Genomic DNA, 27,777 nt, shown 5'->3' on the forward strand with positions numbered 1-27,777 from the left:
TGTCAGGAAGCCAGATCCTGCCCATGAAATCGTGATTTTCTCGACAAAAACCAAACTAGTTCAGGATTTGGCATTCTGATTCCCCCTGAATCAGACTAAATTCCGTAATTGTACATTTTAATATTGACTTTAATGATATCTGCAATACATTGTTGCTTCTGTTCTGTTTACCCTTAGGGGGTTTATCACTGCTCTCCCTGCTCTTATCCATGCTAAGGCTACATGGATGCGCAAGGAGTTCTTGCCCAGAACAGAACCGTACCGCCAATCTAAATTATATGCTAATTGTCTATCACTTTGACGATAGTGATCCTGACAGAAAAAGGATTGTGTCGACATTTGCAAAAAATTATAGATAATTGCCTTTCCATCAGCTATATCGGTAAACATTTTGATGTGCTAAATGTTTTTCCGCAACAAAAAAAAACCTGGCTAGTGAATGCACATCTGTTTAATGTTCAAACAACATTTAAAGGCATGTATTCTTTCATCAGACAGTTCATATGGCAAATGCAAAGATTTTTGCTCGTTACTCCACGTTTCAGAATTCATAATTGAAGAATTGGCTTCCTTTAATGAAGTTGAACTGAATAGGTCCTACATGATATTGAATTTAAATTTCAATCAGAATGAATGGAAAATGAATAAGTGAACTGCAATTCAAAGAAATTCAACACAGTCACACAGAGAGACTTCAGTAGTTTTGCAAGAAAACATAATTATGTCATTAATTTTGACATTATCTCTCTCTCTCTCTCTCTCTCTCTCTCTCTCTCTCTCTCTCTCTCTCTCTTGACTGCGTCCATTAGGGGTCGCATTCCCAGATAATCCGTATATACTGTATATATTTGTTTTACGCTGTATTCCATTCCTAATATTTTTGACTTGTTATACCTATTTATTTCCTGATATATTTCCAAGTATTTATCTATTAAAAGTTCAAAGCATTTAACAGCCATTAAAACAAATAGCACCATAAAAAATGTCCATCATATAGTTTCTGATATCTATAAAAATAAGAGACCCTTTTCACAGACTGTGATGGCACATTCAACGGTCATCTTTTTTTTTTAATGTATGTACATTTATAACACTAATACTTTGTATTATATTACTTTTATCAAATTGCCAAACAAACAAAAAAAAAGTTACCGCTATTTTAGTATTTGAGCAAATGGGGACACAAAAAATATATATTTAATGTACGACTTCCGCTCTGAGAAACCCGGAAATGTGAAAAGGGTCTAGTATATCAACATTTTAGGTAAACTAGAGCATCCTTGAAAACTAATTATTCCTCTGCTGTATTAATGTATTATTTATAATGAAAAAAGTTAATTTATGAAAAATATACAAATTAAGTACAAGTAGATGGCATTTCATTGATTTGTTAATATCATACTATGTTTCTGGAAGAAAAAAAAACATTGTGTGTACTATGTATGAAAAGATTTTTATGAGCAATTCAAGCTTTAACTTTCTATTGTTTGCAACCTCATTTTAAATGAATGAATTAAATTGTAAAAGTAATTAAACTGGCATTCTACATCCAATTCTGACCCACAATTTTGTTTTCCATGTATAATTTTATTACATTCTGTCAGCTTACTCAATGCATGCAAGTCTGACTGTGTAACATTTCTTTACAGTGCATGCAAACGTTATGTTTTTGCATGAATGGTTCAGTGATTTGCATTGTTTTTATAAAGGGTGGATTTTCATAGCTATCTGTCTTTGTTGTATATATAAACATCACTGCCAAATATTACATGTATGCAGTAAAAGATAACGTAAAAGCTAAACTGAGGCATTTTCCTATCACATTCACTGGTTATTTCATCTGTAGACATGATTGCTCCTCTTGTTCCAAAATATTTATTTCTTAGAGGATAAGCGCTCAGAAGGGCAAATGCTGCAGCGCTGCGGTATGCATAGCAATAGCGTACTGATAAGGGCAGTCAACTAGGCTATTGACATTGATCCTGACACTCTCAGACGCCCCTCCTTTAGCTTTTATCCTGTTTCTGAAGAGGCTGATCAAGCTTGATCTGAGGCAGAGTGAAGGAGCGAGGGGTTCAGCCAGTCTGAGAAGCCCCATGTGTGCTGCATTTTCTGATCCAGAACTGTCCGCAAATAATTGGTATGGAAGTATGAGACATTTTGGACAGATGCTGCGTGTTGCAGTGCTTAAATCTGCGACGACTTAACTAAACACAGATACTTTTGGCAGAGCACCATCCGATGTCTCACTTGGGATGGAGCCTTCAAATGCCGGGTTATTGGACCAAATACCTCTGTATTGCTTTTTAATTCTCTTAACATCTATGAGAGAAGAGCACAGTCTGATTTATACCATAAATCTAAAACATACCAACCAATGTGTATCATAAAATAAGTCAGTATGACAGTAAATCCTATAGGAATAGTTCACCAAAAATGTAATTATCTATATTCACCATAATGTTGTTTGAAACATTCTGGGGGGTTTTTTCAGTGGAACTCAAGTTATTCAGCCAAATGTCTAGGTTACCTTTTTTCCATACAGCAAAATTAAGTAGGCCTATGAGATATATCCCATGAATTTATATTCATAAACGCTTCATAAATTTATATTCATTTATATTACATATATTGTATATAAAAGGCAATTTTAGGCATGAGACAGTGGAGTAGACTCTACACTACAATTTAAATATTTGGGGTCAGTCAGATTTTTATTTTAAAGAAATTTTAAGAAAATAAAGAGAATTAAAGGCACTTATACAAAACAACATGATGACACTGTGAATGAGTGTGGAATCATGGGAATTGTTGTCTTCACCTCCAAAGCCGATGGAAAGCAATCCAATCCAAGGGCACAGCCAAGAGCCTGGGACATTTTGCGTTGCTGTTTTTGTTACGCTTATATGATGCAGTCAGCCACTGCCATTCCTTTCGTTTTGTTGCTTATGTTTATTACGATTATAGTTACATTTAATGTCCGCCTCCTTCTTCCCTGAACTTGAACTTTGTTACAGTTACACAGACAGCAACATAGTGTCGGCCCAGATCCGGGCCACATCTTGTACATGTGGATTCCAGGCGTATCATATGTGGGCCGGATCTGGGCCAACACTATGTTGCTGTCTGGTTATGTTTGATTACTTAATTTCACATAATTTAATTTCATGCTACTACTCATACAGGTCACTTTATTTATTTTACGAATTAAAATTGTGAGGTAACGGAGCACTGTTTTACTTGGTCAAAACAATCATACTAAAATACATTTGAGTGTGTTGAAAGTTGTTATAACGTTACTCTGTGCGTTCGCTCGGCGGCTGGTATGAAACATCTGTTGCACATTGTAAGCTAGATCGATATTAGAATATCATATTAATAAAAGCTGGATGACTTGTGTTGCTAAATGGCATGCAATTAATTTTTAAATATGTTGTATGGTGGAGAAAATACTGTATTAATATCACTAAAGCTCTTTCTGATTATGCTTAGCCACTTTGAGGCATCGTTAAAACATGGTACTCGCAGTAAATCAAGAAAACTATAGATTGAAAATGCTGAGCTATATAACAATGATTAGTTTTCTTTTGATAAAGGTATCCAAACAGCCACTCACCTGTCTAATATATATTAAAGTGTCTTTGGTGTTTCCATGGTTTCTACGTAAATCGAGGGTAATGCAGATATGTCGTCATTGACAGGCGACACGATGACAAGGGCCATTACACTGGTTAAAATTGTTGATTTCTCTGGATTTAAACATTTTTGGAAACATTTGGGATAATTTAAGTACACAAGTCAACAAAATATATAATATTTTAGTGTTTTTTGGATATTTTAATACTAAATTACATATTGTGCCTTTAATAGGCCTATATATTAGCACAGCTTTGAGCGCTTTATTCAAAATACTTATAATCTAAACAAAATTACATTTATTTTTAAGCAAATTGAGTGGCATCCTGCTGCTGAATATAATAATATATAATATAATATAATATAATATAATATAATATAATTAATATAATATAATATAATATAATATAATATAATATAATATAATATAATATAATATAATATAATATAATATAATATAATATAATATAATATAATATAATATAATATAGATGTTCAATGTGAACTTAATTTAAAAGTGGTAACCTGTAATTATTTCCATAAGGAGCTAATTCTCCCCAATCTATCCCTCTTTTTTTGTCTCAATATTTTTACACATAAAAAAAATAATAATAATAATAATTTTGTGCTGTTTGCATTCAATCGGAATCCCGAACCAGAATGATCTGTTTTCTAAATAATCAATTTAAGCATAAATGAAAAGCGTTTTATTTATCTGTAAATTGTGAGACTCTCTCTGTACCTTTCATATTGACTCTAATTTGGTTGGGTTTTCTTGTATCTCCCTCAGGAGCGGTGAGAGCGTCCAGCATCTTCCCCATCATGAGCGTTGGACTTCTGTTCATGGGAGGTTTATGTGTGGCTGCCAGTGAGTTTTACAGGAGCAGACACAATGTCATCCTCAGTGCTGGAATCTTCTTTGTCTCTGCTGGTAAGAGATTGAAGCCACTGCATCAGTGCTAGTGCTCGCAGCCTGTTTATATTTTTAGCTTTAGCATAAACATGTTTCAGTCTTTCTGAACTGCAGTCAATTGTCCAGTCCTGGGTTTCCCCACATGATAGAGAGTATCATCAGGTTCCGAATACAGCATGTTGAAAATGGATTAGTTCACAGACAGGTTAGGATGTCGTTCTCCCCGTAGACTCTGCAGATCCGTGTTGACTTCCCAGATTAACTCTGATTATTGACAAAGGAAATGGATGGGCCGGCTAGAGCAGTGTAAACAAACAGCAGGCCAGCATATTGACCCACTGCTGTAGTTCTGGCCTGGAAAGGGGTGACAGACGGGGATCCTCAAACAGAACTGCATGTTGGTCAAATATTTAGAGAAGGCCCCATTAGGTCCTCATGAGCACACAAATGAGCCCAACTCCCTCCGTTAGAACTGAATTATGATGAATCAATCCTCATGATTGCAGCGAACGCTCTGCTGATGACTGAGCGTTGCTTTGTACACAACAATGTGCTTTGAATAGCCTCATCCTATTGGTTATGATCTAAATGTGCGACTGCAAACTGGTAATTATTTATCCTTCAATATGATGGCGATGATAAAAAGCTTATTAAAATGTTTCAATTGTTCTTTTTTTTTTTTCTTTGTTCCGCATGGCTGATAAGCGATGCATTCTTGTGTAATGATACGGAATGATGAGCCACAGCTGCGTGCTGAGCCATAACTTTCTGTCTCTCGCCCTCTCCTCTCCTTTTACTCTTCACGCAGGCCTGAGTAACATCATCGGCATTATCGTGTACATATCGGCCAATTCAGGTGACCCAGGCCAGAGCGATTCGAAGAAGAGCTACTCATACGGCTGGTCTTTCTACTTCGGCGCTCTGTCCTTCATAATGGCCGAGATGGTGGGTGTGCTCGCCGTGCACATGTTCATCGAGAAACACCGGAAGCTGCGTGCCAAATCCCGCACCGAGCTGATCAAGAAATCAGCCTTCAGTCGCATCCCCAGCTACCGCTACCGTTTCCGCCGGCGTTCCAGCTGCCGCTCCAGCGAGCCCGCCTCTCGTGACGCTTCGCCCATGGGAAAGAGTGGCTACACGGGCCCCGCTGCGGCAGACATCTCCATGTACACCCTGTCCAGGGATCCCTCCAAGGCGGCAATGGGTGCCTTGCTCAACTCCGAGAGGGAGTTTTTGCAGGCTCACAACTCCAACGCTAAGGACTTCAAAGATGCGGCCAACAGGAGGACCACTCCAGTCTGAGAAAGTATAAGCACAGAGGAAGTGCCATGGCCAAGACGTTACAACCACAGACTTGAGCTGGACCCCAGCAGGAAGAAGAATTCACTCGAGGCCTGCAGGGCTATAACCCTCTTTCTATAACAGTATATATAAATATAGATGGTAATTGTTAGATCATTGGTGCTTCCTTTTAATCCTCATTTTTCAGTCACTGTTTCTGTCATTTCTCCTGAGTCACACATCCCTCCCCCTAAGGGCTACTCGAGTAGAATGCTAGTCCTCTCCTCAATGTCATTCATTCTCCAATGGAAGTTCCTGAAGTGCACAAAGGTAGCCCAGCGAAACTGTGAAGCCCTCTGAGGGGGAGGATTGTCACGCTTCTGACAGATGAACCGAAAGGCTGTCCCGAAACTCGCCTTATGCACAGCTCAGTAGCCCATAGCTGTGAGTGCCGCCTCACAATCACAAGATTGTATACATTGTTGGTTTCTCTCCCAGGTCGGAAATTGAGCCCACAACTAGTGCCACTGTCTAATGCTGATCACCCCCACTCATCCCACTACACACTGCCCGCAAGCTACTTGGCCGGGCTCTGCATGCCATCCACACAGTTCTTTTTTCTTTCTTTTTTTCTTTTTCTTTTTTACGTTTACTCCCAATATTTCCATTTCAAACACCCCAGATTCCCCTGCATAAACTTTTATAACAGGGTTAAAGTGCTTGTTATTAAATATGATCTTTTAGCCCACCAAAGTTTTTGGTATTATATTGTTTTCATTGAGATTTAAAAAAAAAATTCTATATAGCGAAAGTTTTTCTGTGAGATATCCTTGATAAGAGGTTTATTGAAAGCCCTTGTACTTATTAATATGGATATTGTGGTCATTATCGCTGTAGAGTTTTCTTCATCTGTTAGTGAAAGAAAAGCAGTTGGCTGCCAAATGTAGATTTCTTAATTGTGTATAGTCGAAATATTTTTAGAGAAAATATTGTTCACCAAAAGCTGGGCATCACGAGTCAAAAAGGATCTGCCCAGAGTACCTGGACTTCCTTCACATATCATGAATAGACAAGCCTCTGAATGGGCTGATGGGATTTTCAGGTTCCAGTCCAAACACAACAACAAACGCTACGCTTATCACTTATTTGAAAATATATACTGCTCATTCTATCTACATTAATGCTACATCGATGCTATACTGAACTTAACTACAAAATATAAATTGTATACTGTACTTTAGTTGCTTAGTTAATGTTATCAATATCATACTGATTAATGTTAAACTCCAAGGGCTTTTGGTTTTCAAACAACAAGCATACAAGGGCTTTAAAGAAGTTCAGCCAACAGAGAAAACAACAAATCTGCCCTTAAAATAGTTCAATTGAAAGAAAAGAAAAAAAACATTTCTCTACCTAACAATATTCATGTATGCAAAACACATCCAGATGTAATGATATAATATACCGTAAGTTTTCCTTTGCATCTTTTGCAATTATTAATCCATGTGTCAGTTAGGTAGAAATGGAAGTAGGTCATAAAACATCTATGATAATGTAGTTTTACCAGAAATTCACCTCATTTCAGAACCCCCAAAAGCTGACGTGCATGTACTTTAGCTTTCAGATTCATGCAAGCCAGTCGCTCATCTCCAGTTTATTTCATTCAGCTTACTGAAGTCATGCTAGAGATCTGCCACCTCACCGGAAATATTACTGTAAATGTTGCCTTTTGTTTGGATCCACTTTATGTTGTGAAATCGTGCTGTTCTGGGTCCAAAACTACGTGTTTCATCTTTGAAGGTGTCCACCAGAGTGCGTTCAGCACAGTTGAACAGTTTAACCCTTCAAGTCTCTCTCAGAGCACCTAGTGCCTGTCTCTTCTGCCTACTCCGAGCACCCATCGCTTTCGCTCGCTTGCTCCTTCATCTCCATCACAGTCTCGCATCAGCTCCTCTTTACCAGGACTGTTATTGCTCAGCCAATCACATCTATAGAGTCTTAGGCCCTGTCACTCACCACTTAGGCCTGCAACATTGTGTACGTGACCTCTCTACGAAAACAGCAGTCTCAGCTTGATACATGCTGTAGAAAAAAGCACACCTTTTAAATACAGTAGTTTACATCAATAAAGATAATAGTCGGAGAGATATTTAAAGATTTAGAAAAATAAAGTCAGTTTCAAGAATGCCAACAATGCACTCTTTGTCTTCTTCACAAAATGTGTGCAAACTGACCCTCAGATTTGAAATAATGCACAAACAATGTTTTGGTTCAGCATCAGGGATGGAAGAATATCAAAGTCAACATGAAATCAAAATTGACCCCATTTACTTACTCTACAGGTCTCATCAGTGCACATTATTCCAAAGAAAGTACCAAAAAAAATATGTATAAAACATTTTTATTCATAATCTTTCATGAAAAGGTAATAACTTGCTTCGTCTAACTGGTTTTCCTTTTCGGGCTGATGTCAGCAATAGGGCTACATACTAAACAAATACTACTTTGACATTAATTGCACCTATTTGAAACAAAATTGTGACCCTGGACCACAAAACCAGTCCACTGAGTCCAAATAAGGGTCCACTGAGACTTTATACATAGCTGAATAAATAAGCTTTCCATTGATATGGTTTGTTAGGATAGGACAATATTTGGCCGAGATACAACTATTTGAAAGTCTGAAATCTGGAGGGTGCATTCAAATCAAAATATTGAGAAAATCGCCTTTTAAGTTGTCCAAATGAAGTCCTTAGCAATGTATATTACAAATAATAATAAATTTTTTATGTATTTACGGTAGGAAATTTACTAAATATCTTCATGGAACATGATCTTTACTTAATATCCTAATGATTTTTGGCATAAAAGAAAAATCTATCATTTTGACCCATACAATGTATTGTTGGCTATTGCCACAAATATACCCGTGCGACTTATGACTGGTTTTGCGGTCCAGGGTCACAATTGACAATATGAAACATTTAAACGTTTTTAGAATACCTTTATTTGCAATAAAATGCTGTTGTGAATGTGTATTTTTAATTAGACGTAATGGTGCCTGGTTCGTTTTGAATTGTGCATAATGAAAACGGACTCTCAGTTCAGTGAAGTTCAAGGCTGTTTCGTGAATCTTTTCAATCAAATGAGAGTCATTTGCTCATGAATTAAACATCATGGCTCGAGTAGTGAATTAAACTTTGACGCAGACTCTAAAGTAGCCTTTTCACCTTTTCCATTTTAGAGTTCCGATCATATATGCGTAGGGGGAGACCGGGGATGGTTGTAACACTTTTTGTTCGAGCATCAGTAACTCAGTGGTTGTTTGTTCTAGATCTCTCAAATTTTGATACATGGTAGCCACATTTGTCTGTTACAAATATAACTCACTTAGTTGGACATGTACTACACAATCACAGATTATGTGAGTTAATGTAAAATAAAAAGAGTTCCATTGTTGCAACCTACCCACTATGAGGTGAGTTGTAACACTAGCTAGGGATAGATGTAACACTGAGAGGTCATTTGCTGAAATAACACCCACACTATCCAATTTTTACATAAACATTATTGAAGAACAAAGAAAAATTGTTTTGAACAATGTGAAAAATTTAAATAAAGAAACATTACATTGTTGTTGTTTTTTTTTAGAATTATAAATGTAGTGCAAAACAATTGCTGCACATTTGTGTGAGTGTGCGTGTAAGTATACTGTATTCCTGTCACATAAGGGTTCAGTCACTAGCTATGTTTCCACGATTTACCTATTTTACGTGAATTTTGAGATATTGCATAAAAAACGCTGGATGGAAACATCAAAATGCGCATACATTTTAATAATGTGCACAAAAAACTTGTGAGTTCAATTGAGGCAGATCATTTTTAGCTGGTAAGAAGACATGCGCATAAGCTATGATGAAAACACATTTACTGAATAAATCCCTTGATACCCAACGGAAAAACTCACATGACTTTGTCTCAACAGAGGATGTGATTGATAACTGGACTCATTTGAATCAGGGGTTGGTTGTAACATTTTTAATAAACTGTTACAACTATTCCCACCCCAAACAGCCATAACTTAGCTAAATGTTTTAGCATGTGGGTTTGAAGTTAGCATAAATACAAAGCATCAAAATAAACTAGAAAAATAGCTTCTTCAGGTCATGTAAGTTAAATAATTGTACCAATGATTGCATAATCTAAAATGAAACATTTTACTTTCTTCCATGAAAATATTTGTTTTGCTCATAAAATCAACAAATTTGCTCACAGTCACATGCAATTTCTCCTGTGAGCTCAAAAAGAAGATGGGAGAGTGTGATATTGATAATGTTACCACAGCTCTTTTCTGACCTGTCAAACTTACAGTGTTACATCTACCCCCATGTTACAACCCTCCCGGTCTCCCCCGTACTTAATTTTCGGATCTCTTTTGAGCTTCTGGTGTGTTGAACTTTTTGAACTATTTGAACTTTTGTGGATAGATTGTATGCAGCTGCCTGACCAGTTGGGATGTATTTTAATGAAAACTGTGAGTATGAGGTTAGAATTACTGTTTGTAGTTAAAATGGGCTTTAATGAATAATTAATATATTATTATTAATTTTGTTGACTAGCCCTGAAAACCTACTATGCTTTTCTTTCAAATGTATTGGTGGAAATTTGGTTTGTGTGGATATATACTGTGTATGTATATATATATATATACATATACTTCGACCTTTGAACGTTTTGTGAAACTCCCCCTATAGGGTGGAAAACATAACAATCATATGCGAATGTTGGAGAAAGTGGAAAGGTGGCTTATCGAGATAATTTCTGACGAAACTGCATATGAACTCGCATAAAGCTTTCCCGGCTGTCATGAGCAATAACTAGCAATAGGTTATCACAATTTTTTTGTCGCATTTGAGACTATTTTAGTCACAGTCTGGAGCATTGATGAATCATACAGATCATGTCACACAGAGACCACTTTTCATGGTCTTTTTCAGTAAACATCACAAATAAGCATTATGTAAAATGGGTTCTGAATGCCATTTCATGTTGACTTTAACACAATGAAGGGCCCATCCAGTGCCCTATTATATACCCTATTAAACAATTATATTCTACATCATGATGTTTAACCTATCTATCTACAATGATTGAGAAGTCAGTGACAGGTACGTGTCTTCGCACATCAGAAGATAAATCCTCCACAGCGAAGCCTGGAAAAGCATTTAAAACACTCTCTCTCTCTCTCTCAAAAAAAAAAAAAGCCATTCATCATTAGAGACGGGGGTAAAAAGCTTCAAGAGTTTGCCGGGAAACATTTAAGTGACTCACATGCACACGACGCACAGGTAAGACATTCATCTAGCTCAAGTGCTTCTGACAAGAGGAATGAATGAGAGCTATCTGGGCAGTTCATCAAGCCCCCCTAGAAGGGCAGGGAATTTAGTATGCCAGAGAGAGCACAGCTTACCATCAGCTTGTGCTATAAAATCAATAGGAGCCCTGTCTGTGGCGTATGAGCTCGAGGCTGCACCTCTTCATCTTCAATAGGGCAGCGCCGCTTGATTTGGGCCAATGTGAGTGAGAGCTGAGCCGTCAGACTGAAGTCTCAGAGACAACGGCGCACATATAGGACCCCCAAACAGGAGGACAGCTGCATGTCTGCAAAGATAATCATCCCATGGAGCTGAATAAAAAGTGCAGCAGATCTCAGGTGTGCGACTGGCTGAATACGAATATGCAGGTGGCTTTTTTATCAGTGACATTACCTGAGGCGAGTCTCTCAAGAGGCTGTGTTTTGGTGGTTAGGGAGGGATGAAGGTCTGCGGCCCTGAGGTTGGTCCCTCACTGGGGCGAGTGAGGGCATCCATGCAGGCGGTATTGAGTGAGTGTCTTTTGGAGATCAGGGAGATCTGAGTCATAGACACAGAACAGGGCAGGTTGATCGTGCAAAGATTACCAACAAAAGCATTGCTATTCCTCATGGGCACTCACCGGCTTACTCACACATAGCAGTAGCCAGATAACTATCAAACAAAGGTCATGTTTTTCAGCCGGTGCTTCCCTTTTCCCTCCCTATTCACCTGTCTGCCCCTTCTGCGCCCTTTTACCTGACACCATACATTCTCAAGAAACCCTCAACCACATTGGAAAAAAGTGCCTGTGGCAACATTTTAGCTAAATAATATTATGTTGCTTCTTGCATGTTTCAAAGTGAAATGTCCAGTGAGTGGCGTTAAAAAGGCATTCAGTTTTATCCAAAATGAATGTGAATCTGAAAATGTTTTTATTATGTTGGTTGTTGTACGTAACGACCGGAAAATGAAATGTCTGGTGAAAGGCACTAAAAGGTTAATGTTCACTCTTAAAAATAAAGGTTCCGTAAAAGGGGGTTTTCTCAGTGATGCCACAGAAGAGCCATTTTTGGTTCCTCATTGAACCTTTCAGTTATCCGTTTTTAAAAGAATGTTGTTGTTTTTCTTAGTGAAGAACATTTTAATAATCTGAAGAACCCTTTTCCATTATACACTCAAAAAAAAAGGTTATAAATGGCACCAAAAATGGTTCTTGGCTCGTAATCATAGGGGAACCTTTTTAAGTGCTATATAGCACCAATGTTGGTGCTTCAGTGGTTCTTCAGCGGTTCTTCAGAGGTTCTTCACCGGTTCTTTGACTAAGGTGCTATATATCTCCGCTACCATATACAGAACATGTTAGCACCAAAAGTGGTTCCTCTATGATTATGACGAAGAACCATTTTTGGTGCCATATAGAACCTTTTTTTCAGAGTGTAAAGAACCTTTTGAGCAATGCAGATTCCAAGTTCTTAATGGAACCATCAATGCCAATAATAATTTTTAAGAGTACTCTATTGAATTTGAAAGTAACATACCACCTACACTCTAAAAAAAAAGGCTCGTAATCATAGGGGAACCTTTTTTAGTGCTATATAGCACCAATTTTGGTGCTTCAGTGGTTCTTCAGCGGTTCTTCAGAGGTGCTATATAGCACCTTAGTCAAAGAACCGGTGAAGAACCTCTGAAGAACCGCTGAAGAACCTCTGAAGAACCGCTGAAGAACCACTGAAGCACCAAAATTGGTGCTATATAGCACTAAAAAAGGTTCCCCTATGATTACGAGCCAAGAACCATTTTTGGTGCAATATAGAACCTTTTTTTTTTTAGAGTGTAGACTAAATCCCTAATTGTCCTAAACCTAACCGAGTGTTAACAAAAGCAAATGTTAGATAAAAAAAAAATTATAATCTGCAAGTTTTTAAGCTATTATCATTACTCGTGTTTCAAACTTGTGTTTACTCATTTCTGACAGCTCTGCATTACAAGTGCAATGTACCAGGTGAGCTACCAAGCAAGTTTATAACATTACAAATGCTATACATATGGAGCTTATGTGATGCAAATCCTGCATTATGGTAAAGGTGTTTTGACATCGTAAGTACCATAGTATTGTGCAAGGAACCACACAAAAATAAGCCTTTATTAATCAATAATCTGCCCCTGTAATTACAATTTTGTTTTTAAACAGGAATATGTTGGTGTTTTACTGCCACTAGTGGTAATTTCAGTTGTAAACACCAGTGAATTGTATGTATAGGTTTTGGAGTTTTGCTCAAATGTAATTTCATAATTTCATGTTGTCTGAAAAAGCGGCTGTTTTGCTCCCTGAGCATGTCTGTTAAGCAGCGGCAAGACTGATGGATGAAAATTAAAACAAGAGGATTTATGAAAACCTCATTTCTGCACTGAAAAGGATGAAGGGAATTTTGGATGTGTGCTTTCTAAACAGGCTTTGATGATTCACTGGGTGAGTTATCTACAGGAGCAAGTGCAGGCTGCAGATTGGCTCCTCTCTGCCTGAGTCTGGAGATAGTCAGCCATCCTCACCATAACAATGTTTTAATCTCTGCCTGTCAATTCCACTTCCTCCATGTTAACTCTCCCTAACTCTACAGGCGAGGCTTCTACTCAAGTCTGAAGTTGTCTATAAGTCGAGCATTACAGGCAGTCGTCCACGACACATTACAATAGCTGCTGAAGAGTAATAAAGTTAAAAACAAGAAATATGTAGCGTTAATCTTGTTCAAGGAATCATCTAAATATATAATCTACAAAAATATATATTTAAAACTTAAGTAGCCACCCAAGCATATGGCTATATTTAATTATAGCCATATATATATTTACAGTATATAATTCATATTCTATAGTATAATTGGATAGTTGGAATTATAATTCCAATTCTATTTCATTCTATCATAAATTTTAATAATGTACCATTCATGTTGCTTATATATGTATATATTGAAGCACAAGACAATCATCACTCATTGTTATAGGCCTATACTGATTTTAACATTTTAAACATTTTACAAAATTAAGTTTGCTACGTTTCAAAATATTAAGCAATAGATAAATTGTTCAAAATAATGACAAAACGTCTTGGACACTTTCTGGTTGTCAAACTTTGTAGAACATGCTTATATAATGAACTGCGTCTGTGGTAATTCTGCTAACTTCAATTCTGAGAGGAACTGATTCATACATCCACAAAAATGACCTCAAGACCAGCTGGTTAAAAATAATGGCAATTAAAAACTGGCTCATGAAAGTGAGGTTAGTGTTTGCATATGCTACTTTGTTTGACATGTATGTAATGCAAGTGTGACTTGCAGTAAGTCAGTAAATACAACTGAATTCTTAATAGTCACCCATGCACAGTAAACACATCGTCCAATGAAATTCCAATACGTCCACTTAAGCAATCATAACATTTAGGTGTATGCCCATTATTCATCCATTTTTGATGTCTTTATTATGCAACAAATTAGAGCACCTTTTATCGCCGAGCAGAGACAATGCAGGCCTCATCCAGCCTGGCAAGATTCTAATCTGAGCTGCTGTGTCTACATTTTTAAATTACCCTCTTCTAGCGATAAAACACGCCTTATCTTCCCACCCTGCCCAAATATATTAACGTGCATGGATTGAGCCCCGGCCCGGGCTCAAATCCTCTCAGACTATTTCACACAGGCCCAGACAGGAGCAGGGGGATCAGATTTAGTGTGACCTTCTCAATCACATCTTCAACTTCCTTCTGTAAGACAGGCCAGGGCACACCGAGGGAGGCCAATGAACTCCCTCATTGTGACAGCAGTCAATCTATAATAAAAGCCGCACTTTGTGATGCTGTCTTAACAGGAAATGGGAAATGGCTTAGGAATGATTTTTTTTGTGGAGGAAACCCATTATTTCAGATTGATCTCATCATGGCCGATGGCAAAAGCTTTGACTCTTTGTTGACTTCACCGTGACTCTACGTTTTGCCCGATTTTCGCTTTCGGTGGGTGTGCTGAACATCCTTCTCACTCTTCTCCTTTTTGTTGAGTAACACTGCAGGTCCACATGTTTTATTTTCTCAATTCCAAACTATTATTTATTCATTTTCTTCGGCGACAGCAGTGCGGGGAACAGCTGAACACGACTTCATTTAAATAGGCTTCCTCCAGTACGAAGGCAACATTCAGAGCAGCTATTCATAACTACCAGAATAATTTTATTCACACTCGGCTTGAATTGCTACGGAGGGAGATAAGGGGCTGAGGAAATGGCAGAGTCAATTGGTGTAAACAGATAATGACTGAGCCACTTGCTCGAGAGCCGCTTACCGTATAGACGTAGGAGCGATGTAGCGCATGCTGACAGCACACTTACAGGGATAATAAAAAAATAACAGACGAGATGCGGCACACAGATTAATCACCCACATGTTGCCAACAGTTGTGTCGTCAAATTTATTGCGTAAAGAGACGAGAATTTACTCTTGTTTGAAGACTAATGGCATTCATGTCATATAGCGACATAGACTTAATTCCGGGGGCCCCCAATACCCCACCTGGTACTACATATGCTACATACTATATCGTCACTATCGGGCGGAAACCTCATATGTCCAAAACTACTTTTCAGGAAATGTTTTTTTTTTTTTTAAATAAACACTGTGTTGTCAAAGTTGATGTTTATATGCTTTATATATGGTCAGACACGTGCATGTGTCATTATATTATTAACATTCTACTAAAGCCAAGCTCAAATGGAGTTACAAGGTTTTTGACCAGCAAATTTCGGAGAATTTCGGACATAGGGTAACATGAGGTAAGATGCCCACTGAGGCAAGATGGACGCACCAACCCCCCCTTTCAGATAAATCACTTTTACTGGGATTCTGCTTTATTCAATCATTCAAATTGTCAAAACAAAATTAAAATTGATTTAGTCATTTACTTTATATCAAAGTCATTTATACATTCTGTAAAAGTTTACCCGGGGGCTTTTTACCCTACACTCTCAGAAAGAAAGGTACAGTGGAGGTACAATTTTGTTCCTTGGGGAACAAAACGTATAACTGTACCCTTATAGGTACACAATTGGTTCTTAGGGTACAATTACCCTTACAATTAACCATTGGCAGGCAAGTTCGGTCCTAGTGAGTCGCTGTCCTGCAGAGTCTGGCTCCAATCCTGAAAGACATCTATAGAAGCTCTTCTTGCGAATTAACAGAGGTTTAGATGTTGGTTTTATTGAAAATATTTGGTCACCATTATGGTGGTCGGTGTTTTCATTAGTTGAGCAGTTTGACTCTTGGCTTTAGTTTGTGGTTTTTGTTACAGTGTTAACAAAACACATAATCTATTCAAATCAAAAGAAACCATAAACAAAAATTGTCATGAAGAAAAATGTTTGATTGAACTCATCACTGACTAAAACTATTAATAAATAATATTTACCGACAATACTTTCTTGCCACAGATCAGGCATTCTGAATTTTTATTTTTAAATACATTCTAGGGGGGAAAAAGTTTAGACCCACACAGATATCAAGAATCAGCATATGAATCTCAACAATGGTGACATACTTAATGCTGCAATGCATGCTGGGAGCCAAGAGTTTTATACTATGGTGGCTATTGGGTTGGAGGACCGAACTTGCCTACCCCTGAATTAGAGGTACAAAAATGTACCCTTAAGGGTACAGCCCCAGTGACAAGCCATTGTACCCCTAAAGGTAAAATTATGTACTTTATTTTCTGAGAGTGTATAATTAGGGGGCCAACTTACCCCAGTAGGGGCCATCTTACTCCTCTAATATTTTACATTTTGTCCTGTAACAACTAAAAGTAGCAAATGTTTCTATTTATTTCCTATAATAACACATTGGCTGATGCATCATCATCATGAAATATGTGTTTTGTCCATCATTAGAATTGCGACATCTGAGGCAGTAAGTGCATCGCGTTACATATTTATCAACTAACAGGTCATAAAGTTTACTGTAACTATGCAGGCGCTCAGTCATTTGGCCAAAATGTGCTAAAAGATCAAATGCTTCATACCGGCTATTTAAGACAGTAGGCAATTGGCTTTGATGACTTGATGACAAATGCTAGACTAAGAGACTCTTCTCTGCTTCTCAAATACAAAGAACATTAGCCTTTATATATATATATATATATATATATATATATATATATATATATATATATATATATATATATATATATATATATATATATATATATATATATATATATATATATATATATATATATATATATATATATATATATATATATATATATATATATATATATATATAAATATATATATAGTGTTTCTTGAGTAAAGAAAATGCTGTACTTATTCAAAGACCTCTTGCACTGCAAATAAGCAGAGACAGTCCAAACTGTGTGTGGCACTTCATTCACGATAGAGCCGGGTCGAGTTAATATGAGGTTTTGCCGACAGCTTGAGGATCATTTACAAGGTTCAGTCACAAGTTCTTTTTAATACGTATTTGCAAAACTCACAGACAGACGTAAAGGGCGACCAATAGTAATGATCTATGAAAAAAATGACAAATGGGCCCCCCTGGAAGTGCGAGCGTAGGCACAAGAATGCCTATGCATAAATCGGGCCCTTGCAAAGTGTGTGCTTTCGCAAACACCCGGCAAGGAACAAAGACACCCATGTAAGACACACAATCACTCAGCATTCAAGGAAAACAAAGCTAATTGCTGAGAGTTGGGAGAAGCATTGAGAAAAGTGCATACATATTTATAAATAGTGACGTAGGAACAAAACACAAAATTACAGAACATCTCACTGGGTGGTCAATTTGAAATGCATGATTCTCCTTGTGAATGACTAATTCGCCCAATTAGTTTAGACCCAATTCCATTCTTTCTCACTAGTTCTCTATAACGTTTAGATCTAATTATTTACACTGGTTTGTGGGCATGCTAATTGTACAATCAGATCTCATTTTCCTAATTGTCTCATTAGAAATGTAAAACGTTTGAAGTGATTGTGTAGGACAGCAGTCTTTTTATTTAAATTCTCACAACATCGGGCCCACTAAATCTGTTCAAAAACATCTAGATGTTGCTCTCAATACAGTTTTCTGAATGCCTTTCATTCTCTTTGGTTCCTAGCACAAGCACTTGATGGTTAGCAGCAGTTAATTTAGAGTGTAAGTGTTTAATCAGGGTGAAATTGTTCTTCTTCGTAATGGTCCCTGCTAGAGATAAAAGTGATTGAGCGTAAAGACCTCCTTAAGCATGTGTTCATGGTTTAAGCCAGAGTAAAAAAGATGGGAGTGACTTACCAGTAGGGAAAAACTGAACTCATTTTGTCAGTGCAGTACATTTGCTGTATTTTGTATGGCAGATATACAATAACGCACTAAAGCATTCCAATGTGAAAGGGCAAAGACCTGAGCTTTATTTTCCAGAAAAGGGTCTTTGATTACTTTCCTTTTCGTGTATACTTTTTTCACCTAAAGTGCCTCATAAAAGTCCATCAGTGTACATCAGGGTCTTCAACCTTTTTCAGGCCAAAGATCCCTTGGTGTATAAAAATACAAATTGTATAAAACTGAGCATTGCATTTTAAACCTCAGTGTGTGTACCATATGTTAGAGATGCTACATACATCTAGTCAGACATTATCCAGTAATTTTACGGACATTTACGTTAACCCTAACAGAATGCAAAGAAGTTCAAAATTCTAAATACAGGTAAAACACCTATAAAAAAAATAAATACGGAAAATGTGTGCCCTATTTTTACAGATTTTTTTTGACTGTATGTATATAACTGAAATTTAATGCAAGCACACACACACACACACACACACACACACACACACACACACACACACACACACACACACACACACACACACACACACATACATATATATATATAATTTTACTCTACTTTTCATTTGAAAACATTTACATTTACTTAAATTATTTTTAAAAACTAGACTGAAACCTTTGAAACTGTTACATCGAATAATTAATTCTGCAGATGTCATCTAAAATTCTAATTAGATGAGCAGATCACTCGGGTACATAAACTTCATGACCCCAAAACTTCATAGTATTTCCAAGTCAATGAGAATTAGAGAGGTTGATAGAGCATCTGGATGAGGGAAAACAAGGTGGGGTTCGCATCTGTCTCCACCTAGTAGTCTCAAGCAAGCTGTCACCATATCATGACAGATGACAGAGACACCTGGGCCTGTTACCCCGCTGCGTGCACAAGGCTCATATACCTCTGAGGTTAAACAGAGTGTGTGAGTCGTTTGATAAGTTGAGAACAACTGAATAAATGTGTGAGAATGGATACACAGGTACATTGTGGGTGTTTGACTATCCCAGCCTCGAAAATACACACAGTCACTCATCCTACTCCTCACTGCAGTCAGTGATCCCATTTAACAAGGTTTATTGGGCTGCATAAACAAGTGAAGGTCTCTCTCACTGAAAAAAAAAAAGACTAGCCTAACATCTGGCTGGCTCTTTCCCAAACGCCAGGGGACAACCCATTCACTTTGATATCCCAATTAGCATCTTTTCAGGCCCTTTTTAAGTTCCCTGAACCGAGTAAAATGCTGTCAAACTGTTTACTTCCAAACTTAATTTTCAACTACCATCAGAGAAAATCAGAGGCATAGCAAACAATTAATACGTTTCAATGCAAAAATACCCAAATCCACAGGGATGTTACCCAGAAGACCTGGATCCCTAAAGACTAACACAAATCTGAGAAAATAATTTGATGGCAATTATTTCACAAAGAACGTGTGAGATGTCGCACCGTGGACAAGAACGCAAGGTCTTGAGACTTTTAAATTGACATGGCATCTTTAAAACATATATTAGATAAGGTCCTGTGAGGTCTTGGCCACTTGAGCCCACATGCACACAACAGGAAGTAAGAGCACAAGACTGTCCCAGGTCTTGTTTGAGGTGTGCCAGCCTGCCATGTATATCTGGATACCATCATTCATCATGTTCAGTGTAGGGGAATTTACAGTTAAAGACCCAAGAACCAGATAGTTTGCTGTTTCTTCAGCAGAAGCTAGCTTCATGTCTCACAAGGAGGTCATAAACTGCTCTGCACACATATATTGATTCTGATTGGCTAAGAAATAGATAAACATAGAACATTTTCACACATGACCAGACAGACAGAAGCATATCTCCATTGATTACGCAGCGGACTCCCGGACCCTGGATTTAGGCGACATGTCCCTCCAAGATCACAGAACTGCGTTTCTAGGTGCCAGCTAGACGAGCAAAACAATACATTCCGTCTCCCCAAGGTGCCAGTTGTTCACGACAAGTCAAGTCATTTTAACAATGCAGATTGTTTCAAAGCAGCTTCACAGTTTTAAACAGGAAAATAATGCAACAGAATTTTAATCACCCTATCAGTACTGATCTGTAGCAAAGAATACTAGCGCACATACACAGATAAACAGCTTCTTCATGGTTGAAGTTGGTCGAGCTCTGCTCTAAACAGGAAAGTTTCCCAAAACATACTGAAAACATGTTCTTTCTCTCAGTAAGAGGTACAGACATCCTTGGAACTGAAAAAATATTAATCATTGTTTCTGTAGTTTAACTATAGAAAAGTAAAGTAAATGAAAATCATTTATGTTAAAGGAAAAACATATTGATTAATACCTTGGATAATCATTACCCCAAACACTTTTCACTGTAAGTAAAATGAATTTGATTATTAAATCAATTAAATATTTCATAAAATTTGGTAAAACGTAAAGTGTTGCACATTGTATTGGTGCAGAGATTAATGTATTTTGTAAAAGGTTTTCTACTGATTTGTATTACTTAATCAGAAGCACCACAATTAAATTGTGTTCCCTTTCAGTCGGTCACGTTCGACGTCGGAACTGACCGACTAATTGGGATCTGTCTTCAGAGACCAATCTACTTCGAGTTTATTAGAAACGAGCCAATCCGTATTGGTATGCGGTCCACGCACCGCCCCGCACTGCGGGTATAAATACGGAAGTGGAATACCGCATATTGCTTTCAACTTCGGAGCCGAACGGTTGTGAGAATCTTTTTTCTACGGAGTGTTCTGACGAGTCTCTACAAGAAGCTGCTCTTACCTGGTGCTGGTGTGACGGCACAGTTCAGCGAGTGGTCGCTTCAACACTGTTTCCTGTGTCGGTTCGCTGGGCGTTTTCTTCCCCTTTGAGTGCTCACACGCGGGCTTGCACTATCGGTGAGTGCTTCAGCACCTTAAAAGAGCAAATTTCTTCTAAAAGAGCAACACGGTTTGACCCTGTGTCTTTTTCAAGATGTCATTCAAACCGTGTGTTTCTGGATGCCATCGTTTTCTGTCCCCAGTTGACGGTCATGATCATTGTCTCACGTGTTTGGGCGTTCAGCACGCTGAGGCAGCGTTCGTGAATGACTCATGTTCCCACTGCGGGAACATGACCATCACAGTGCTTAGATCTAGGCTCGAATACCTCAGACGGGGTGGAGTCCCATTGCGCATCCCCCGATCTAGTGGTCCTCCCGCTGCAAAGCAGAGGGCTGCTACTTTGGCTGATGCCTTTGGTGGAGATCTGAGGGTGACGGTCAGGGCTTCCCCGACGGGCCAAAAAGCCCCTTGGGCCCCTCCCCCCTCCCCCCTCCGCTGCGCCGGTGGAGCTTCCGGTGGAGCTTCCGGAGGAGCACGCTGGTCCTTCCCATGGGGGGCCAGCCATTTCCTTTGGGGCTCCGGCTGAGGATGGTATTTCGATAGCTGCATCGGAGGACGAGCTAATGGGTTCCGGAGATGAGGATTTGGTAGCGTTGCCCGAGTCTGATTCCAGAACTTACGGCTATGCTTTCCCAGGCCGCCGTGAGTGTCGGGCTCGAGTGGAACCGTGTCCCCAACCCTTGCGGTTGGATGATTGGTTTCTCAGGACGGCCTGTGCTGGTTCTCAGCGCCCCGCCCCGGTTCCATTCTTCCCGGAGGTGCATCAGGAGCTTACAAAATCGTGGTCGGCGCCCTAAAGCGCCCGCCACCAATCTAGTGACTCCTCCGTCCTCACTACCCTCGATGGTTGCGCATCTAAGGAATACGTGGGGATTCCCCCAGTCGAGCAGTCCGTGGCGATGCAACTGTGTCCCAGGGCCGCTGCGGACTGGCGGGCTAACCCACGCCTCCCCTCCCGGGCGTGTAAGTTCTCATCTGGTCTAACGGGCAAGGCTTACACAGCCTGTGGAAAAGCCGCGTCATCTTTGCATGCCATGGCGCTCCTGTAGGTCTACCAAGCCAAAGCGCTCAAGGATCTGCACGAGGGTAGTTCCGACCCAGGGGTTATGCAGGAACTGCGCACGGCTACGGACCTCGCCCTCCGGGCGACGAAAGTCACCGCACACTCCCTGGGTCGGGCGATGTCCACTCTGGTGGTCCAGGAACGCCACCTGTGGCTCAACCTGGCAGATATGCGCAAGTCCGACAAAGTTCAGTTTTTCGACGCCTCTGTTGGCCAGGCTGGCCTCTTCAGCGACCCCATTGAGAACTTCGCCCAGCAGTTCTCGGTGGCAGAGAAGCAGACGGAGGCGATCAAAAACATCTCTGCCGCTGGCCGCTTCGGTACCCACATTGTCAAAAAAAGAGCAGTTTCCTTTGTCCCTGGGCCCAGAGAGGCTCAAGCCGGCTGTGTGCGACGCCCCCGGGCCTTGCCACTCCTGGCTTCCCCTCTCTTCTTCACCAGGGGGCGGTGTGAGGCTAGAGGACGCCCCCGGGCCTTCTCTCCCACACACTGCCCCCCCTTGGAGCGATCAGACAACACTCCGGGTCGCCTCTGGGTCGTGTCTGGGCGTTCCACCTTGCTGCCACACCCCGGGTACGGCCAATCTTGGACCTGCGTGTTCTGAATCGGGCCCTGCACAAGCTTCCGTTCAGATTTTTGATCGCATTTTTGAATGCATCCGTCCCCAAGATTGGTTTGCAGTGATCGACCTGAAGGACGCGTACTTTCATGTCTCTATTCTCCCTCGACACAGACTGTTCCTACGCTTTGCGTTCGAGGGGAAGGCATATCAGTACAAAGTCTTGCCCTTCGGGCTGTCCCTGTTGCCCCGTGTCTTCACGAAAGTCGCGGAGGCAGCCATTGTTCCACTCAGAGAACGCGGCGTTCGCATCCTCAACTATCTTGACGACTGGCTTATACTCGCCCAGTCTCGAGAGCAGTTGTGCGAACACAGGGACCTGGTGCTCCGTCACCTCAGCCTGTTGGGCCTTCGGGTCAACCGAGAGAAGAGCAAACTGCTTGAATACGTTCAAGGGCAGGACGGTGGTCCCACTGAAATTCTTTCAGAGTCTCCTGGGGCATATGGCATCTGCAGCCGCGGTAATAGTGCTCGGATTGCTTTATATGAGACCACTTCAACGCTGGCTACACGACCGAGTCCCCAGATGGGCAAGTGCCTGGTCTCACTTACCCCGTACTGTCGCCAAACTTTCAGCCCGTGCTCAGACCCTTCGTTTCTACGGGCGGGAGTGCCCTTAGAACAAGTGTCCAGGCATGCCGTGGTCTTCACGGATGCCTCGTCCAGGGGCTGGGCGGCCACGTACAACGGGCATGCAGTTTCGGGTCTGTGGACGGGGCCCCAGCTGCATTGGCATATCAATTGCCTAGAGCTTCAGGCGGTACGTCTTGCCCTGGCCCGGCTCAAGAAGCCACTTCAGGGCTAACACGTACTGGTCCATACAAACAGCACTGCGGCCGATGCGTACATCAACCGAGAGGGTGGTCTACGCTCCCATCACGTTCTCCGGCTCGCCCGCCATCTGCTCCTGTGGAGTCAGAAGCATCTGAGGTCGCTTCGGGCCATTCACATCCCTGGTGTGCTGAACCAGACAGCCGACAAGCTCTCTCGTCAGTCCATACTTCCGGGAGAGTGGCGACTCCACCCCCAGAGCGTCCAGCTGATATGGGACCTTTTCAGAGCCGTGCAGGTAGACCTGTTCGCCTCTCCGGACTCGACCCATTGCCAGTTGTACTATTCCCTGACCGGGGGCACCCTCGGCACGGATGCAGTAGCTGGTAAGTCCATTGGAAAGCACGACTTGATCGTCAGGTTCCTTAGAAGTGCGAGGAGACTAAATCCTCCTCATTCATCCTCGGTACCCTCTTGGGATTTAGCCCTGGTGCTCAGAGAACTTCAGGGTCCTCCATTCGAGCCTTTGCAGTCTGTAGAGCTAAACATCCTGTCCATGAAGACAGTGCTCCTTATTGCATTGGCCTCAATCAAGAGGGTAGGGGACCTGCATGCACTTTCGGTCAACGAATCGTGCCTAGAATTCGGACCGGCTGATTCTCACGTCATCCTGAGACCCCGGCCCGGATACGTGCCCAAGGTTCCTACCACTCCCTTTCGGGACCAAGTAGTGAACCTGCAAGCGCTGCCATCTGAGGAGGCAGACCCAGCCCTGGCTGTTATGTCCCGTCCGTGCTCTTTGCGCTTACGTCGACCGGACTCAACGCTTTAGGACCTCAGAGCAGCTCTTCGTCTGTTACAGAGGCCAGCAGAAGGGAAAGCTGTCTCCAAGCAAGTCTTAGCGTACCAATCGCAAGACGTGCCTTGCCCGTTCGGGTTGCGAGCGAACTCCACAAGGAGTGTAGCTTCCTCCTGGGCGCTGGCTCAAGGCGCCTTGCTGACAGACATCTGTAGAACTGTGGGCTGGGCGACACCTAACACGTTCGCTAGATTCTATAGCCTCCGTGTGGAGCCGGTTTCTTCCCGTGTACTTGCCTCCAACGGCCGGTAGATGCGAAGTACCCATTCCTGTGTTGGCTTGCTAAGCCACTCCCGCCTCTGGCCGGATACGTGCGTTATCTTCTCCAGTTGTGTTCCCCAGAAATGGTGAACCCTGTCGAGATCCTCCATCACCCCTTCGGTGTCAGCCGTTGCGGCTGTCTGACGCCAGGGCTGCACCCGTATGCTTGTGGAACGTGTGTGTAGGCTGGGTTCCATATGTGTTGGTTCCCTCACGGCGACCCCATTTATGTATTCTCCACGGTACCAGCTACCCTACTCAGCTAGCCCCGTGTCTTTCCCTTGACAGAGCCCCGCTCTGTCGTCTCTGGGTGTGTTCTTTCCCCCCTGGGATCAGGTTGGATCCACCCCAGAGACTGCCATTTGTTGCACTACCCTGCTAGGTTAGTCCTTATGAGTATTCCCCACCTCTCCTCCTTCGGAGGACATGGCTACGCAGCGTTCCATCTCCCTGAGACGGGCACGCTTTCCCAGCGTTATCCAATAGTAACACTGAGTGGGTCTTGCAGAAAACAGCAGTGTTGGACCTTCCCTGCTTCAGCCCTGACTCCTACTCCAGCTGGAGCACTCCAGTAAGCTCAAGCAGGGCGCTGGAAGGGCCAGCATCTCTGGCGTGTTGGTAGGGATCCCAATTCGTAGGTCATTTCCAACGTACGTCGAACGTGACCGACTGAAAGGGAAACTCTCGGTTAGGTATGTAACCCTCGTTCCCTGAAGGAGGGAACGGAGACGTACGTCCCGTCGTCAGGTGCTGTGCTTCCGCTGAAGGGCCGAGTCACTTCTTCGGCTCCTCAGTTGGAAAAGCAATATGCGGTATTCCACTTCCGTATTTATACCCGCAGTGCGGGCGGGGACCACATGCCAATACGGATTGGCTCGTTTCTAATACACTCGAAGTAGATTGGTCTCTGAAGACAGATCCCAATTCATCGGTCAGTTCTGACGTACGTCTCCGTTCCCTCCTTCAGGGAACGGGGGGATACATACGTAACCGAGGCGTTATATTTAGAAGTTTATTTTAAAGTGCAAAGTATTGAAAATCAAAATGTGTAAATAAAGCTGTGTAAAAACTTATGTGTTCAATCAATCGGATAATTACACACACAGTTATACACACAGTTGCGGTCTTCACTCCCACTTTTCCTTTTAGGCCAAATACCCGAAATACGTCATTTAAGTAGACAAGTCGTCAAGTATGGGTACCAATACCACAAGATACTGGGACCAGGGTTGCAAAGCAGCTGAATATTTCCGATAGATTTCCAGAAACTTTCTAAAAAGTCCTAGAAAGTTCCAAAAAACATTTCTAAAAAAATCTGGAAAGTTTCTGGAACAGGCCCTAAAAAAGCAGCGATGCAGTGCAACGGTGCTGCAGTATAGCAGACAAAAGAGCACAGGGTCTCAAGACTCAAGGTCTTATAGGCCTGTTCACACAAAAGGCATTTTAAAGGTGTAATCGGATGCACCTTGCCACAAGTTGGTATGATTCTTTAGGGTCTTCATGTAATGTCTGTGACATACTTTGGTTAAAATTCCTCAATGGAATTTTATGGAGGGCAGGAAATGAAAAACAGAATGGACGAGATGGAGTTAAAGGTGGGGTACACTGTAAAAAATGATTGTGATTTTAACGGTATTTTACTGTAAAAATGCTACGGTGAAAAACAGTTAATTGGTTAACAGAAAGTATCCGTACTATATACGGTGAATAACTGTAATAGATCTAACCTTACATTTCATTTAATTTTACAGTAAAATACCGTTAAATTTACAGTTTTTGGAAGTGAAAAAGAACAAGTCATTGTGTAATTTACAGTGAAAAACCCGTAAATTGACATTCCCAGAATTCCCAGCGTGACACTTCGCATTTGATGTATTTTCATTACAATAACTATGTTTCTTCTTTGTTTTTTCTAATCAGCTATGTACATTAGGGTTTTATGTTATATCTGATGTTGTTAAATTAATGTTTATTGCATTTTTTAAATTTAAGTTTTACCATGATGGTGTTTAGTGTTTGTGTGAATGACACTAAGCACCTTCTATATATTACTATTGTTCTCTTAAAAGCTGCTTTTGATTAGCTTTGATTCATCACATGATTCTCATCACCACTGTGATTGGTGGTTGTCTGTATATATCAAAGATACATAACAGATATTAGTATTTCAATAGGTTGGTAATTTAACATTATTTCAGTTAATGAAATATGTGTTTTTTTTTTTTACCGTAAATTTTACGGGGATTTTTTTTACAGTGTAAGCCCTGATCTAATGTTAAATAAACAGCCGGATGTAAATTTAACTGAGCAAACTCGTCAGTTTAGCATAGCAGTGACATAGATATCACTGAATCCCAATGTTGAATTCACATGTTTAAAATGTTAAATTTACTCAACAAACTTGTTCACTTCAGTGTAACAATGATGTTAATATTACTGAAATCCAATGTTAAATATACATGTTTAAAATGTAAAATTCACATGCAACTCCGTAAGTATGTTTACGGTTTGATGTCATTTTTACAGTAATGTTCTGGTAACCACAGCTGCCGGTATTTTTCCGTAGAAACAACGGGATTTTTTTTACAGTGTAGGTAAGAATGATCTAAAACACTTTTGTCCAAATTTGTTTAAACTTTCTTTATATGTCAATACATAATTAAAATTTTAGTACTCTGAAAAAGAGAGTATAAAAATCGAGTGACTCTAGACTTTTTAATCTGCAATAAACACCGCTCATTATTTTAGTTCGGGCCGAAACAAGGGATTGCCT

At 40.5% G+C, this 27,777-nt stretch overlaps 2 protein-coding genes across 3 annotated transcripts in view; both read left to right on the plus strand.

The window, feature by feature from the left end:
* Window positions 1-8,019, plus strand: part of cacng3b (calcium channel, voltage-dependent, gamma subunit 3b) — a 40,628-nt gene extending 32,609 nt beyond the window's left edge. The window contains exons 3-4 of the mRNA XM_079833712.1: window positions 4,427-4,567; window positions 5,358-8,019. Of these exons, the coding sequence (XP_079689838.1) occupies window positions 4,427-4,567; window positions 5,358-5,851 (635 nt within the window). The 3' untranslated portion in view covers window positions 5,852-8,019. The remainder of the gene's footprint in view (window positions 1-4,426; window positions 4,568-5,357) is intronic.
* dus1l (dihydrouridine synthase 1-like) overlaps window positions 1-27,777 on the plus strand; it is a 658,813-nt gene that overhangs the window by 48,669 nt on the left and 582,367 nt on the right. The gene's annotated exons all lie outside the window — the stretch shown is intronic.

The sequence above is a fragment of the Gobio gobio genome (assembly GCF_949357685.1).
Source record: "Gobio gobio genome assembly, chromosome: 1".
NCBI lineage: Eukaryota > Metazoa > Chordata > Actinopteri > Cypriniformes > Gobionidae > Gobio > Gobio gobio.